The 13,916-nt window shown below is 53.2% G+C and overlaps 2 protein-coding genes across 6 annotated transcripts; one reads left to right on the top strand and one right to left on the bottom strand.

The window, feature by feature from the left end:
* Positions 1 to 4,334, bottom strand: LOC122702133. The gene is made up of 3 exons (XM_043915627.1): positions 4,330 to 4,334; positions 3,669 to 4,287; positions 1 to 311 (listed from the first exon to the last, which is right to left on the bottom strand). Exons 1-3 carry the CDS (start codon positions 4,332 to 4,334, stop codon positions 270 to 272), a joined length of 666 nt encoding a protein of 221 aa, XP_043771562.1. The 3' UTR covers positions 1 to 269.
* RNPS1 (RNA binding protein with serine rich domain 1) lies at positions 4,253 to 13,335 on the top strand. Of its 5 annotated transcripts, none has more exons than XM_043915965.1 (8): positions 4,287 to 4,442; positions 7,257 to 7,444; positions 7,686 to 7,841; positions 8,442 to 8,633; positions 8,818 to 8,920; positions 9,197 to 9,350; positions 11,811 to 11,952; positions 12,460 to 13,335. In XM_043915965.1, the coding sequence occupies exons 2-8, from the start codon at positions 7,374 to 7,376 to the stop codon at positions 12,557 to 12,559; spliced, it is 918 nt and encodes a 305-aa protein (XP_043771900.1). In that variant the 5' UTR covers positions 4,287 to 4,442; positions 7,257 to 7,373; the 3' UTR covers positions 12,560 to 13,335. The 5 variants fall into 5 exon arrangements, with proteins under 5 accessions (XP_043771904.1, XP_043771900.1, XP_043771901.1 ...); XM_043915966.1 differs by lacking the exon at positions 4,287 to 4,442 and adding an exon at positions 4,696 to 4,833; XM_043915968.1 differs by lacking the exon at positions 4,287 to 4,442 and adding an exon at positions 4,867 to 4,884.
* Positions 13,336 to 13,916: the final 581 nt, after the last annotated feature.

Raw genomic sequence — 13,916 nt, 5'->3', positions numbered from 1 at the left:
AGAAAACCACACCGCAGGGGCTTACAAAGGACAAGAGTTTATTTCTCTGCTGAGTACAAAGTCCAGAGAAGGCAGGTGTTCCGTCACCGGTGGTCAAGGTCTCAGGGAGCCAGACCCACCTGCCGGCTCCATCGAGGTATAAGCCTCCCTCCTCAAGGTCACTTTCCAGGGTCCAAGGTGCCACCGAAATCCCGGATGACTGAGCAGGAAGCAGGGGGCAGAGCAGAAGGGCACAGCTCCTGACTGTTACATACTGTGTGTTCCTGTCATCATCCAGAACGCAGGCCCATGGCCGCACCAGATGCAGGAAGCTGGGAGACACAACCTTTTATTTAGCCAGGCATACCCCCGCTTAAAGAACCCCCCGATACCAGGAGACAACCGCAGTCTCCGCGGTGCCTGTTCTGGGCAGGCTGCCTCATAGAGGAAGTGAACCTTCACTGTCCACCTGGGCTGATGAGACCCTACCTCAGCCAGGAAGACCTGGGTGTGGCCTCTCTGCTGGTCTGTGGCCAAACCCCAGGGTCCACTTCCCCACCCCGCCCCCGCCAGAGGGCCCTAGCCCTGGGGCTGCAGTGGCTCAGAAAAGCAGAACAAACTTGACAGTTTCTGGGCAAATCCCGACCCCAAATCTTTAGCCCGGCAGTTGAGAGGAAGCCAAGGTCACCCCAGTCTGGTGACCTTGGGGGACCCCTGGGCCCAGACTCACAAAGCAGCAGAAAGACTGAGGCAGAGAAAGCCCAGCAAAATGGGGGAGGGAGCCAAGGTCAGCACCTCCAGGGGAAGGCTGGAAGGCAGGTCCCAGGTGCTCACAGACTGGGAAGGACCACACAGGCAGGTGGAGGAGGGGCCGGCCCCGCCTGCCTGGGCTGGACTCACCCCCAGCCCCACTGAACTCAGTCCCGGTCCTCCAACACAGAGATGGTGGTGTCCTAAGGCCCCAGGGCACTCAGACTTGACCCTTGTGGGACCAGAGCCTGGGAACGCTGAGGGGAGGGTTCCAAAAGTCTGACCCACGGCTAGACTGCCAGCCAGGGCAGTCATCTCCTGCAGCTTCATCTGAGGGACACCCCACACCAGCTGCTGTTCAGTTCACCTCTGGGGACCAGTGCGATGCTTGTGGCATGAGCTAGCAAGGCCCCCTGGGACCCCCACGCCCACACAGATGGGTCAGTGTGAAGGTGAGTGCCACCCACCCTCATCCACACCCCGCTGTCTGTGCTAGGGGTCCAAGCTACACCTGCAGACGGGCCATCCTGGCTTGAGAGAGGCTAAACTCCACCCACTTCTGCATCAAGAAGACCCACAGGGGTGCCACGAGGCACCCCCAACACCAAGGTCAGGGGTAGGCATGAAAACCAGCACAAGCCCCCAAGCCCGTTGCTCAGTGGCCCCCAGCCCTGCAGCCCCTCCTTTGGGCAGTCTGTGCCTCTCGGGGCCGGGGGAGGTGCTCAGGACCCGAAGCCCCCACACTGCGGAGACACAGAGCCAGGGAGGCCTCCCTACAACTGCACACCGTCACAACTGGCAGGCCCTTTCAGATCCAGCCTGGCTCCCAAGACGGACAGGCCAGCACCTCCCCTTGGGCGCCTCCTCCTCCAAGGCTCCTTCGGGGGTTGCAGGCATTCACCCCTACAGACAGAAGTCAGTCCCCTTGACCCACCTCCTCCTCTAATGCCTCTCCCAGTGTCACCGATACATTACAGCCGCCCTGACCCCACCCAAACCCCTTTCTTCCACTTGGCTGGACCATGCCTGCCCTTGGCATACAGTCTGTCAGCAGTGGGCAGACATGCTTCACAAGTGGATGCAAGTGCCTGCTCAAAGCTCCTGTGTGGCCCTCGTGAGCAACTCAGCGCAGGCACTCCCTGACCCTTTCAGTGTGCAGGGTACCAGCCTGCAAGGGCAGGCACTGCAGAGGCCATCAGGCCCATAGCAGATAAAGGCAGGGGGACAGTATGCCTTGATGGGGGCATGCTCCTCAAAGTGAGTGCAGCCCTACATTATCAGCAGGTGGACCTCGACCCCGGGGGTTAAGGGGGAGGGGCTCAGGACACTGGCCAGGGGCACAGGATGCCTCCGGTCTGGAGCTCCAGACCTGGCGCTAGCTGCCCAGGGCCCTGTCCAGGAAAGCCCTGCCCCACCCCATCCATCAAACTTACACCAACCACCTCCTGAGATCCCCAAAGGCCATAGCTCCCGGGCCCTCAATCTCCATGGCCTTAGCAAGTTGGCACTGGGGGCTGGGTGGAAAGGAACCCAGGACTCCTGGAAGGTTGGGGCTGGGGGACCTCCAGAGTTTTATTTTCTCATGTTCCTTCCAAACACACCCTGCTGAGTCTCAAAATGGCAAAAGCCAAGATGCTCAAAATTTTAAAGCTCAACAGCTGGTAACACACTTGATAATGAAATCAACAGTATTTTAGAAACAAAGTGGATTAAATTCGTAAGTGAATAAATCATGCTTTTACATTTAATATAAAACGTGTTTAAAAAAATTTTACTTGCATGCCAAATTCTATTACTCTAGAACATTAACAAAAAACAAAACAAAACCCAGATTCCAGATGGCTGTGTCTCCGTCCTCCTTCCACCACGGTGGTGATTACGGGCTTGCCCCATCCCCACCCTGGGTGTCACTGTGTCCCTGGGCAAAGGCTCTGGATTCCAAGCCTTCCCAGCACACACTGATGTGGCATTGAATACGGGGCTCTGACACGCTGCCGTGACTTCCTTATAGACTTCCGGGAGATGCAGGCCTGACCTACCAAGGCCACACCACCCCCCCACAACACTGACCCTCTGGGCCTCTTCACTGGTGCAGGGCCTGAGCCACACTTCTGTCCCACATAAGCCTCCATCAGTGGCCATGGCAGCTGTGACAGTGATGCAGAAATAAATGCCCCAAATCTAAATGCAGAGGGGAACAGGGACCCAGACTGACTGCCAACCCCCACCTCCCAGGTGTGCTGGTGCCAAGGCAGAGGACACAAAAGGCAGGCTGCCCACCCCGGGAACTGTCTTCCGTCCCCAACTCCTCAGATGCCCCTTAGCCCAGGCTAGTTTTAGGGGCACACTTGACACCTTGGACAGGGCCAGAGGAACTGGTTGAAGGGAAGGGGCCACCATCCACTGGCTGGGAAAACCACATGGAGAGGAAAGCAATGATTCGAAGACTTCAATCACAGATCCATCCATCCATCCAGAGCCACCAAGCCCCATGATGGTCTGTCCTGTCCTTTCCCCTGATATTTGACCCATTTCCAAGCTACACAGGTTCCTTCCCCCCAAAAAGGGCCTTGACTCTGTTCCCTTCTCTTCCTTGCGGCACCTACCTGTTCACACGCCCGTCTAGGGTGGGAGCGCACCTTCTCTCTCCCCACTAACAGTCACGAAACGTTGACTGCTTGCCAGGCGCAGCTCGGAGAGGGGAGGGACACAGCGGTTAAAAAAAAAACCCCGCAAGCAGTGGCCCGCTCAGCGCCGGGTTTTACTCCAACAGCCTCCTGCCTGGTCCTGGGCCTCTAACCCTCAGCTTCCTGCCTTTGCCAGAACGCTCTGACAGTGAAGGATGAAGCCTTGGCGCCGTATGTTGCACAAGTTCTCTTTTCCTCCAAACGCTAAACTCCACCTTCCTAGCCCCGGTTTCTTCCAGGGAGCCTTCGCACCTTTTGTTCCCTCTGCTGGGCATGCCCTTCTACTGCAGGCCTCAGCGGCAGGGTCAGCTCCTCGGAGGCGCGTTCCCTTCTGCACACTGTCTTCCACCCTGCCTTCTGCAGCCCGCTTGTTCTGGCTGCACTACCCCCTGCCTTGTCCTCCCGGTACAATTCCGCCGGCACAGAATCTGCGCCTACAGGATAACCCCTCACGCCATGCGCGGTAATTGCACAGAACCCATCCCCGCAATTGCCCTGTTCGCGAAGCCGCCTCTGCCCTACGGATGCCCACGGCCAGCCGCCAGAGCGTGCAGCGCCTGCACACACTTCCTCCAACCCCGCCGACAGGCCTCCCGGGACCCCCCACGAAGCGGCGGGGTCCGGAGCCCAGCGACCCAGGACGCTGCCAGGCCCGCAGCGCGCCCGGTGCGCACGCGCACGGAGAGGGCGGGCCCGCTGCCGCCTTAACCCGCTCCGCGCCAGCCAGTGAACTGTCCGCACGAAGCAGCCCTCCCAGCCCGATAACTGCCAGCTTGACGACCCCACGAGGCATGCAGCACGCCCGGGGAAGCACCGGTCGACCCTCCAGAGTAAGCGCCCAGTCGCGTCTCTTCCCAAACAGGCCTTGGCCCTTTAACACTCTCGCTCGCGCCCATTGGCCGAGGCGCTCGACGTCATCGCTGCGCGCCGGACGACCGCGCCTTCCCGCTCCCTAATCCTGACGCCAGAGCCGCGCCGCCCTCTGAGGCTGAGAAGAGCGGGAGGAGGTCGCGGCGGCGGGAAGATGTAAGTAGGGGGAATCCGACCCCATCCGAGCTTTGGGGCCCGCCCGCCAGGTTCGGCGGGGCACATCGTGGAGCCGGCCCGCTCCCTGGCCACGCGGTGGTGACGGCAGGGCCTGTGGCGTCGCTCCGGGTTTGAGAAGAAAGAGTGTGGCCCGGGGCGGGCTGAGTGGGAGGCGCCGAAGCCGCGGCCCGGAAGTGGTCGGGGCCGCGGCGGGCGGAAGGGCGCCCTCGTTTCCTCGGCTCTGCAGCGGGACCAGTGAGGCCCGCGGGATTCGGAGCGACCGGGAACTCGGCTTCCGCCGTCCGGGCTCTCACCGGGCTGGAGACCCAGGCCCGCAACGCCGGGCCCTGCCCTGGAAGCGCCCGCGGCCCGGCTCCTGGACTGGGGAGTTGTGAGTGAACGCGGACGCGGGGCGCCGAGGTCGCGTGCGGGGCCGGGGCCGGTGGGTACGAGATGCTTTTTGGGATGCCCTGGTTGACCGACTTACCCTCCCTTTGAAGCCATTAATTTCAAATATCGACTCCACGAACCTCTGCGGGGTTCCTGTGTGCCGTTCCCGGTGCTAGCCCCTGGGGATACGGCCCCTAATGTCTTGGAGCCCAGTTTGACGGGTAACCCCAAAAGAGAGAATACAGGAAGGTTAAAACCGACGGAGCAGAGGCGTGGCCTTTTCCAATCTCGCATGAATTGTGCCTGAAATGTACTTTTAAATGGAGAAGGTGCTCCGAAGATGTGAGCTGAAACGCCATCTACTCGAGCTATAACTAATTGTTCTCTCCTATTTTTGGCTGTTGGACGCGCACCTTTCCAAAGGATGGGGGAGGTAACCACGGTCCTGTTACCTGAACTTGTGTAAACAGAATCAACCTTTGCTTTCTAGCCCTCTGGCCACACCCAGAAAAGCCTTCCCTTACTCTGTGTTCTTAATTGAGTTTTAAGAATAAACGGTGGTGCTTGTTTTCACAAAGAGCAGATCTTTAGGACTGGAGTGGGGCCCTAGAATATATATTCTAGGTCAGCTGTGTAATAAGGTAGCCTCTGACCACACGTGGCTACTGAGTACTTGAAATGTACCTAGTTGAAACTGATGTGTTTAAAAAGCTTAGCATGGGGAAGCATGGATATTTTATTAATCATTTTGTATGCTGATTGGTGAAAAGATTATGTTTGGGGTGTAGTGTGTCAGATAAATACATTACTTAAAGTTATTCATCTGTTAACTAATGCTTTTTTGCAACCTAATTCCAAGAAAATTTTAGAGTACTCTTGTAGCTGGCTCTCTTTCTATTGGACAATACCACTCTTGGTGATCGTAATAGGGGCAGTCCAGGGACCCCTGCTGATCACTCAGGGGTTGTGTGACTTCAGAGCCAAGAGTTTGCCTCAGAGAAAAGCCTCCAAAGCCTTTCTCCTAATATTAGCTAACATTTGTTGAGCCTTAACTAGATCCCCAAGACTCTCTTAATGGTTAATTTGGTTTATATTCTTGACAGCTATGAAGCTTAGGAACTCTGTCTCTCCTTAATGCTGATGAGAAATTGAGGCTCAGAATGATTAAGGGATTGATACAAAGACACAACAAAGCTTTGAATCAAACCTAAACAGGAGGACTTCAGACTCTTTAAGCACTGAATTATACTCACTGATTGTCTAAGCAAGCACACTAACTGTAAACAGTTTGCCTGCTGAGTGTCTGTAGTGCCTTATTTATTATTATTTTTTTAAATTTTGGCTCTTTTTTTGTGTGTATGCCCTCTCATTTTGAGACATAATGTCTAAAAAGACGTTATAGCCCTGGAAAAGAACAGCACGGGTAATACTCTCTTTTGCAATCTCATTTGCTTGTCCACCGCTGGGCACTCTTTCTTGAGTCAGACTGTTTATCCCGCATTTTGGCAGCAGTGCACACATGGGAACAGGATCCTGATTGGTGGGCTGTGTCCAGGTTACTTACAGGAAGGTGAGATACGAGTAGTTGAGGCTAACATCCTGAGATCTTTGCTTCTGCAACTCAAGCAAATTACACAAAACTTCACTGGAAATACTTAAAGGCAACAGCCCCAGGAAACAGAGCGCATAATGAATTAATAATTTGTTCTTGCGTAGTATTACTGATGACCTTTTATTGAGTACATGCGCCAGCCCTGGAACTTAGCTAAACCTTTACATGTGGTGAATGCATCCATTTCCAAAAATGTAAGCATACAGAAAAGTTGAAAAAAATTTAGTGCACCGAATAGTCACAGAACCACTACCTAGATTCTACAGGTTACATTTCTGTTGTGTTTTGTCTCACTTTACTACTTTTTAAATGTTCATGGGGGACGTTTCATTTGTTTGGTTATTAAATGTTTTGATACTGGTACCAGTCACTTGAAATGGTTTTTGCTTCCAGTCATAATATCTATCCAATGTATCCTGCAAAGATTCCAGCAGTGAAGAGAGGTCGAATCCTGTCACTTAGGGTTTTCTCTGCTCTGCCTGCCCGTGTGCTCCTGTAGTGTCTCTAAAGGACTGTAGAGGGCTCACCGTCAAACTGGTGAGAAATGGGCATTGTACTACCTGTCAAAGAACAGGACACCACCACCCACACCATTGCTTAAGAAAAAGACAAGCTGAGCTGATGGTTCTTCTTGAGTGCCTCCTGTGGGGGCGGGATTCCCTGAAGAAATGGCCCAGCCCGGGTGTTCCTGGCTTGGTAGATAATCACTGCTGACTGTGTTCCTTGTTGCCTGCTCCTGTGCTCAGCTTTTGACTGCAAAGTAGATTTGTTGCCTTGCCAATTTACTCTGAATCCTTTTATCTTGTTATTAGGCTGCACTTTGGCGTAAATTGCAATCGATTAGGGATCGTTTCTCAGACTCAAGTTAGACGTGAGAGTTCAGATAAGTGAGGCCGCCATTGCTGCTTTGAACACCTCAGAAGGGGAGAATGGATTTATCAGGAGTGAAAAAGAAGAGCTTGCTAGGAGTCAAAGAAAATAATAAAAAGTCCAGCACTAGGTAATCCTTCTGTCAGATTTTTCTAGTGCTACTTTCGGGGTGCTTGTTGCTAGGGACCCTCAGAAAGGGGGACATTGGAAATATCTTGAATTTTACAGTGAAAGTGTCCTAAGCCACAGACCATTTTGCTCTGTGGTGGTCTGGGGTTTCTGTAGCCCTTTGCATCCCCTTTTGGGTTGTGCTGTGGTTTCAGGGTTCAGCCCAAGGGGCATGTCGTCTCACACTCTCCCTCACTGTCCAGGGCGCCTTCTCCCACCAAACGCAAAGACCGCTCTGATGAGAAGTCCAAGGACCGCTCTAAAGATAAAGGGGCCACCAAGGAGTCGAGTGAGAAGGATCGCGGCAGGGATAAGACTCGGAAGAGGCGCAGCGCTTCCAGCGGGAGCAGCAGCACCAGGTGGGGCTGGCGGGTCAGGGCCTCGCCAGGCCATGGCCCTCTTCCTTCCCAAAGAGCCTGCAGGGTGTTCTGTCTTTTTATTGATAAAGAAAGGACTCAGAGGACTAATTTATGGCAGACTGGTTTGGGCTTTGCTCTGATCATACAGAGGACGGTGTTGGTTGTGTTTTTTTTTTTTTTTTTTTTCCTTTTTTGGAGGCATTAGGAATGCGACATCTTGAGTTATGCTTTTCTCTTGCATGCTTTTGATTTGGAGTTGTGGTTGGATCACCCTAGCCTGGCTCTTTTCTTTTCCTTCTGTTGAAAACCAGCCTGTGTCAGTCAGTAGCTGCCTTCCAAGCTGAGCCGGGGCTCTGACTTGCCAGACGGCTCCTTTTCCTCCCAGTAGGCAAGGCTTCTGCGTAGGTAGGAAGCAGTCCTGTCACTGCACGGTACAAATGCTGTTTCTGTCCCTGCAAGGACTTTGTTAGGACGGGGCTGGAGGGTGTCCGTGGGTGCTGGGGAAAGCCATGAGGCTTGAGAATATGAGCCCAGCAGTTCCTCTTGTCTGGAGTGAGGAAGCACTGCTCCCGCCCGTGACCCCTTCCTCTTGCCCCTCAGGTCCCGGTCCAGCTCTACCTCCAGCTCAGGCTCTAGCACCAGCACGGGCTCCAGCAGTGGCTCCAGCTCGTCTTCAGCTTCGAGCCGCTCGGGAAGTTCCAGCACGTCGCGCAGCTCCAGCTCCAGCAGCTCCTCCGGCTCCCCGAGCCCTTCTCGGCGCAGACACGACAACAGGCGGCGTTCCCGCTCAAAGTGAGCCCCTTTCCAGCCCCTCTTCTCCACGGGGGACTGGTTGGTTCGGGGGATCGCCTCCAAAACTCAAGTTATCTGGGACCTAAATTTACAGACTGGGGCTATAAGGTTACCATAGTTGTTACCAAAGTAGACCAAAAAAGGAGTTTCACTGTCTTGATAGGATTTTGTATTTTTCAATTAGGTCCAAGCCACCGAAGAGAGATGAGAAGGAAAGGAAGAGGCGGAGCCCTTCCCCAAAACCCACCAAAGTGCACATCGGGCGGCTCACCAGGAATGTGACCAAGGTGAGGAGTCCTGCTCTGTCCAGTGGACACTGGGGTGATTCTTGCAGATGTTTAAAATGGAAAATGAGAAGCCCACCTCTGCCAGAAGGTAATCGTAAAATGCAGCATTTCTGAGGGCTGAGTTGGTGGCATGTGACCAAGTAGAGCACTGGTTACTTCATTTTAACGGAATATATTTTGTGTGTGTGCTGAGGGTGTGGTCATTGTGTGGCGAGTTCTCTGACTTTTACACAAGTGATGGGAGGGTGAGCCTAAGTGACCCTTCTTCCGCCCTAGGATCACATCATGGAGATATTCTCCACCTATGGGAAAATTAAAATGATTGACATGCCTGTAGAAAGGATGCACCCCCATTTGTCTAAAGGCTACGCCTATGTGGAGTTTGAGAATCCAGACGAGGCTGAGAAGGCGCTGAAGCACATGGATGGAGGTAAGTCCAGCCCTGCTCTGACCTGTCCCAGACCAGCTGCCCATCATACCTGGTGTGATGAGAACTGATTTCCAGTCTGGCTGCATGTGAGAATTTCCTTGGAGCTCTGTCAAGATTCCAGTTCTTACTCAGTGGGTGTGTGTTTACCAAAAACATGTTTTACAGAGCATTATTCTTGAAAAAGTATTCATCAAATATGAATATATTAGCATTTTAAGAATATTTCAATCTGTTAAAACTTAAGGATCAAATGAAGGATTTTTTTTTTCTTCACAAAGTTATTGGACTGTAATGAAACATTTTTTTTTTTTTTTGAAACATCATTTTTATATGGGAATGTTTTCTTTAATCCTCTCTGAGTTTTTTTTAATCCTCTCTGTTTTGCTAAAACAGCATTTTTAGGATAACTTTCTGAATCCACAAATTTTACCTCTTTCCTAAAATGCATCTTAACTGTTGACGACGTTTACAGCCACTTTGTATTGGCTTTGACAACCTTTGAAGGACTGTGAACATTTGTCAGTCATTTCGCATCTTGAATAGGCAGCACTTTAAGGAGTGTGGGTTTCGATGGGCCTGCTTGCTGCTTATGTCCTCCAGGCAGCGGAGCTGAGCCAGAACTGCCCGAGCCCCATGTGGGTTGCCAGGCTGAGTGGGGAGAAGAGCCTGAACCCCTGAGAACCTTGGCATCCTTGGAGGCCCTCTTCCATGTTTGAAAGATAATTGCCCTTGAGTCCTGGTAGTTTGTATAGTACAAAATTTTCCTTGGTACTTAGGTCCTAAATCTTTCAATCTGCTTAAACCCCCCTGGAGTGTTTTTAGGAGTTCAGCATAAACTGGGATCTGTCACTCTGCAGGCATCAGCTCTTAACTTTGTGAGTCATGCCTTTGTTTTAGAGAGTGTCAGTCTTGTGTTTGACGGAGTCTGAGCACTTGCTAAAAATTTAGGATGCTTAGACACATTCAGGATGTGTGTGATGATAAGTATTCCACCTTGTCTTTAAGATTCTGGTAGGACTTTTTCTCTGTCTTCTTGTATTGTGCTGAATGGAACCGCTCAGTCTCCAGAAAGAAATGGAAGGGCTTGGTTTTTACTGGCAGCCAGCTAGAGGATGGGAGAAGGCAGTGGCAACCCACTCCAGTACTCTTGCCTGGAAAATCGCATGGATGGAGGAGCCTGGTAGGCTGCAGTCCATGGGGTCACGATGAGTCGGATACGAGTGAGCAACTTCACTTTCACTTTCATGCATTGGAGAAGGAAATGGCAACCCACTCCAGTGTTCTTGCCTGGAGAATCCCAGGGACGGCGGAGCCTGGTGGGCTGCCATCTGTGGAGTCGCACAGAGTCGGATACGACTGAAGCAACTTAGCAGTAGCAGCTAGAGGATGGCTTTTCTCCTTTTTTTTCCCTTTGTTTTTTTTTTTTTTCTTTGTTGTTACATAGTCAGTGCCCATACTATACCTAACCAGGACTAGCTTTTGGCCATGGGCCAGGGCCACCTTAGGCTGCATCTACTTAGGCCTTTCAAGTATGTTCTGACCATAGGTGCAAATCTTGGATTTGTACTGATAGAGTCAGTACCTCAGAAGTTCTCTTGAAAGCAGAAGCTGAGAAGGTAGACGAGCCTGTCACCCACCCTTTGGGAACACACTGGCTGTGCTTGGTCGCCTGGGATTGTTGGGTCTCTGCCTCAGTTTCCTTCATTCTCTCTCCCTGAGACCCTGCAGGTTCCTCGTGCCCCATTCTGAGCTGCCTCCCCTCGCCGTTCTGCGGTATCATTCACTTGTGTGGCTTTTGTACTGGCTGCACACATACTCACCCCCCTGAGGCACTTGTTGCAAACTTTCTTTAGACAGACTTGAAGTCTCCTGAACATCCTGTCCTTTGTTCCCTACCCCAGAAATAGTTCCTTCTTTGTCTGATGCAACCCTTCCCCCCTCCCCTCCACCCCCAAATCACAGCTCATCCAGTCACCTGGTGCCAATCATCGTTCACCTGACCCTGGGTCAGGCTCCTGGGATTGTCCTTCCCTGTCATCCCCTGAGTTCTTATATTTCACCCCATCTCTGTCCTGCTGAAGCCCCGACTGTCTCCTCGCTCCTCTCTTCTGCCCCCTTTCGTTTGCTTTCAAGGAGGACGTTCAGGTGCAGCACCTGCTTCCAGCTCAGGGTGGGGGCACAGCCCTTCCCTTCACTTAGCAAGTTCCTGCCTGTTCTTTAGGTGCTGACTTGAATGGGCTTCCCCAAGAGGCTATCCCAACACACCAAGATGGAGTCCTCAGTTAGGGTCCTGCCCCCAGTGGGTCTCCTGATGAAACCTCCAGTGATGGCGATTATGAGCTGCTTTTTCTCTGTGACCAGAATGGGTTGTCCTTGTTCCTCCAGGCTCCTTTCTGTCTCACCCACCAGGGTAGGTGCTTGTTAGAAAGGTATTTTGTGACTTTATCCTTTTTTCAATAGGACAAATCGATGGCCAGGAGATCACTGCCACTGCTGTGCTGGCCCCCTGGCCCCGGCCACCCCCCCGGAGATTCAGCCCTCCCAGGAGGATGCTGCCACCTCCTCCTATGTGGCGCAGGTCACCCCCACGGATGAGGAGAAGGTGGGTCACTCTGGGGTTTCATAGGGGGCTGATTAGGACCTTTATTGACAAAACAAAGTGAGGGGGCAATGACTTTGGGACCTTGTCCAGCCCCGCCTGCCCCCTGATGGGGGTGGGAAAGCAGCATTGCCCAGATGGCTTTGGAGGTCCTTCCAGCCGGGGAAGGGAAGAGCTGCGGATTGAGGGACCCACAGAGGTGCAGCCGCTGCCCGCCCTCTGTGAGAAGACCGGAAGGGTCAGAGGAGTAGGGAACAGCCTTGGCAGAGGCCGGGGCTGAGCCATGCCTCCTCTTCTAGTGCTGGCCAGCTATACCGCACGGCCCTCGGAGACAGAACCCTAGGCTCCGGAACGTTTCCGTCTTCCCCAGGGCTTCTGTCGGTGCTACCCAGAGGGATCCAGCTGTGTGACTGGCAAGTTAGAGCCACGCCGCTCTGTGTGAAGGCGGCTACACCCCTGTGATCATAGGCTTGGGTTTCCTTTCTGACACCCTGTCTCCTCTCCCCGCAGGTCGCGCTCCCCGCGCCGTCGGTCGCCTGCGCGCCGTCGCTCCCGCTCTCCAGGCCGCCGCCGTCACCGCAGCCGCTCCAGCTCCAACTCCTCCCGATAGGCGGGGCTCGGAGCTCCGCCCCTGCGACTCCCTCCCACCGCTCTAGTCCGTTTCCAGAGGGGTCACAGGGAGGAAATCCCTCCCTCGGGGCAGGCTTCAAGGTGGAGGCGGCGATCAGTCTCCCCAGGCGGCGGGGTTCCAGCGGCAGGAGTGTTGTGGGTCTGGGGTCGTGCTTGTAAAGATGCCCTCCAGTTTTCTAGCTAGAGCGATTCCACGTTTCTAGTTCCTGAGAGTTTAGCGGCAGAGCCAGCAGGGGTGAACAAGGGGCTTCAGGTGTGGGGACAGCCCCAGCCTGGGAGCCCATTTTCCCATTCCACAGATGACCTGGGGCCGGTGTAGTCCCACAGGAAAGGCGTGCTTTTAGGCAACTGCTACTCCTGTTTGCCTAGCCCAGCCGGAGTCCTCTTCTAATCTCTAGGGTCAAATACCACCCCCACCACCATCATCTGCCCAGAATGGTTCTTTTCACATGTAGTTGTGTTGTGTGCAAGGACACAGACACACAGACCCCTCTTTCTGAAATCGTTGAGAGCCAGCTCTGCCAGGTCATCACAGAACCCCACCCCCACCTCAACTCCACTGTGTTGGTATTCTTGGTGGTCTTGCTGGTTACCTTGGCAGCGTGTACATTGCTTTTTCAGCTTTTATTGTACAGTCAGTACTATAAATTTTGTTTTGAGTTTTGTAACTTTGTAGCGTTTTAGATGATGTTGTGTTTGTACTTTGTTGTGTAGAGTAAAAGAATTGTGTTGAATAAACCTAGGATTAGAGTGCAATGTGTGCCGGGTTCACTGCCTCCTTCCTGTCCTTGCCCCCCAAGGCTGCTTCAGTTGTGAGGGAATTAAACACAATTGCCTAAAATAAATGGTTTCATTTCCAAAGTCATAGCTGCAAAACACTTTGACCAGGAAAACTTTTTAAATGTTTATCTTAGTTCCCTGGCCAGGATCCTGCCTCCTGCCTTGGGAGCACAGTCTTAACCACTGGACCACCAGGGGAGTTATCAACTGTGTGTTCCAGGAGCCTTGAATTCTGCCCGACCAAAAAGGTAGATCTCATTCCCTGCTGTGTTAGATGGCCATGGAAAAACTTCCCACCTCAAAAATGAGTGTGTTCCAGAAGGAAGAACGCTTACGACATTATAATCCCTTGGCCCTTACTGTGTTCAGCGTTTCCAAACCGAATGCCAGCACTGTGTGTGTTCAGCAGGACTGAGGGCAAAGGGAAGCTGTCGCCTCCCCCTCCCCTAGGAGGAGCCCCGGTGGAGTGAGCAGCCTCTTGAGGAGGTGAACGGTCAGTTCTCTCACCAGGCTGTGTCCCAGGCTAAGCTGCAAGTCTGTTTCCTCGCCGGCAGGAA

The sequence above is a fragment of the Cervus elaphus genome, chromosome 10 (genome assembly GCF_910594005.1).
Source record: "Cervus elaphus chromosome 10, mCerEla1.1, whole genome shotgun sequence".
NCBI lineage: Eukaryota > Metazoa > Chordata > Mammalia > Artiodactyla > Cervidae > Cervus > Cervus elaphus.
The sequence above is the reverse complement of the archived record's forward strand: the minus strand, read 5'-3'. Positions and strand labels throughout refer to the sequence as shown.

Bases quoted from the DNA above. Each gene is read 5' to 3' on its own strand.
- RNPS1 (XM_043915965.1), top strand. From the start codon at position 7,374: ATGGATTTATCAGGAGTGAAAAAGAAGAGCTTGCTAGGAGTCAAAGAA. The intron at 8,921-9,196 runs GTGAGGAGTCCT...CTTCCGCCCTAG, and splicing joins TCACCAGGAATGTGACCAAG to GATCACATCATGGAGATATT. The intron at 11,953-12,459 runs GTGGGTCACTCT...CTCTCCCCGCAG, and splicing joins CCCCCACGGATGAGGAGAAG to GTCGCGCTCCCCGCGCCGTC.
- LOC122702133 (XM_043915627.1), bottom strand. The intron at 312-3,668 runs GTGCGAAGGCTC...TGTGTCTCCCAG, and splicing joins CCCAGCAGAGGGAACAAAAG to CTTCCTGCATCTGGTGCGGC.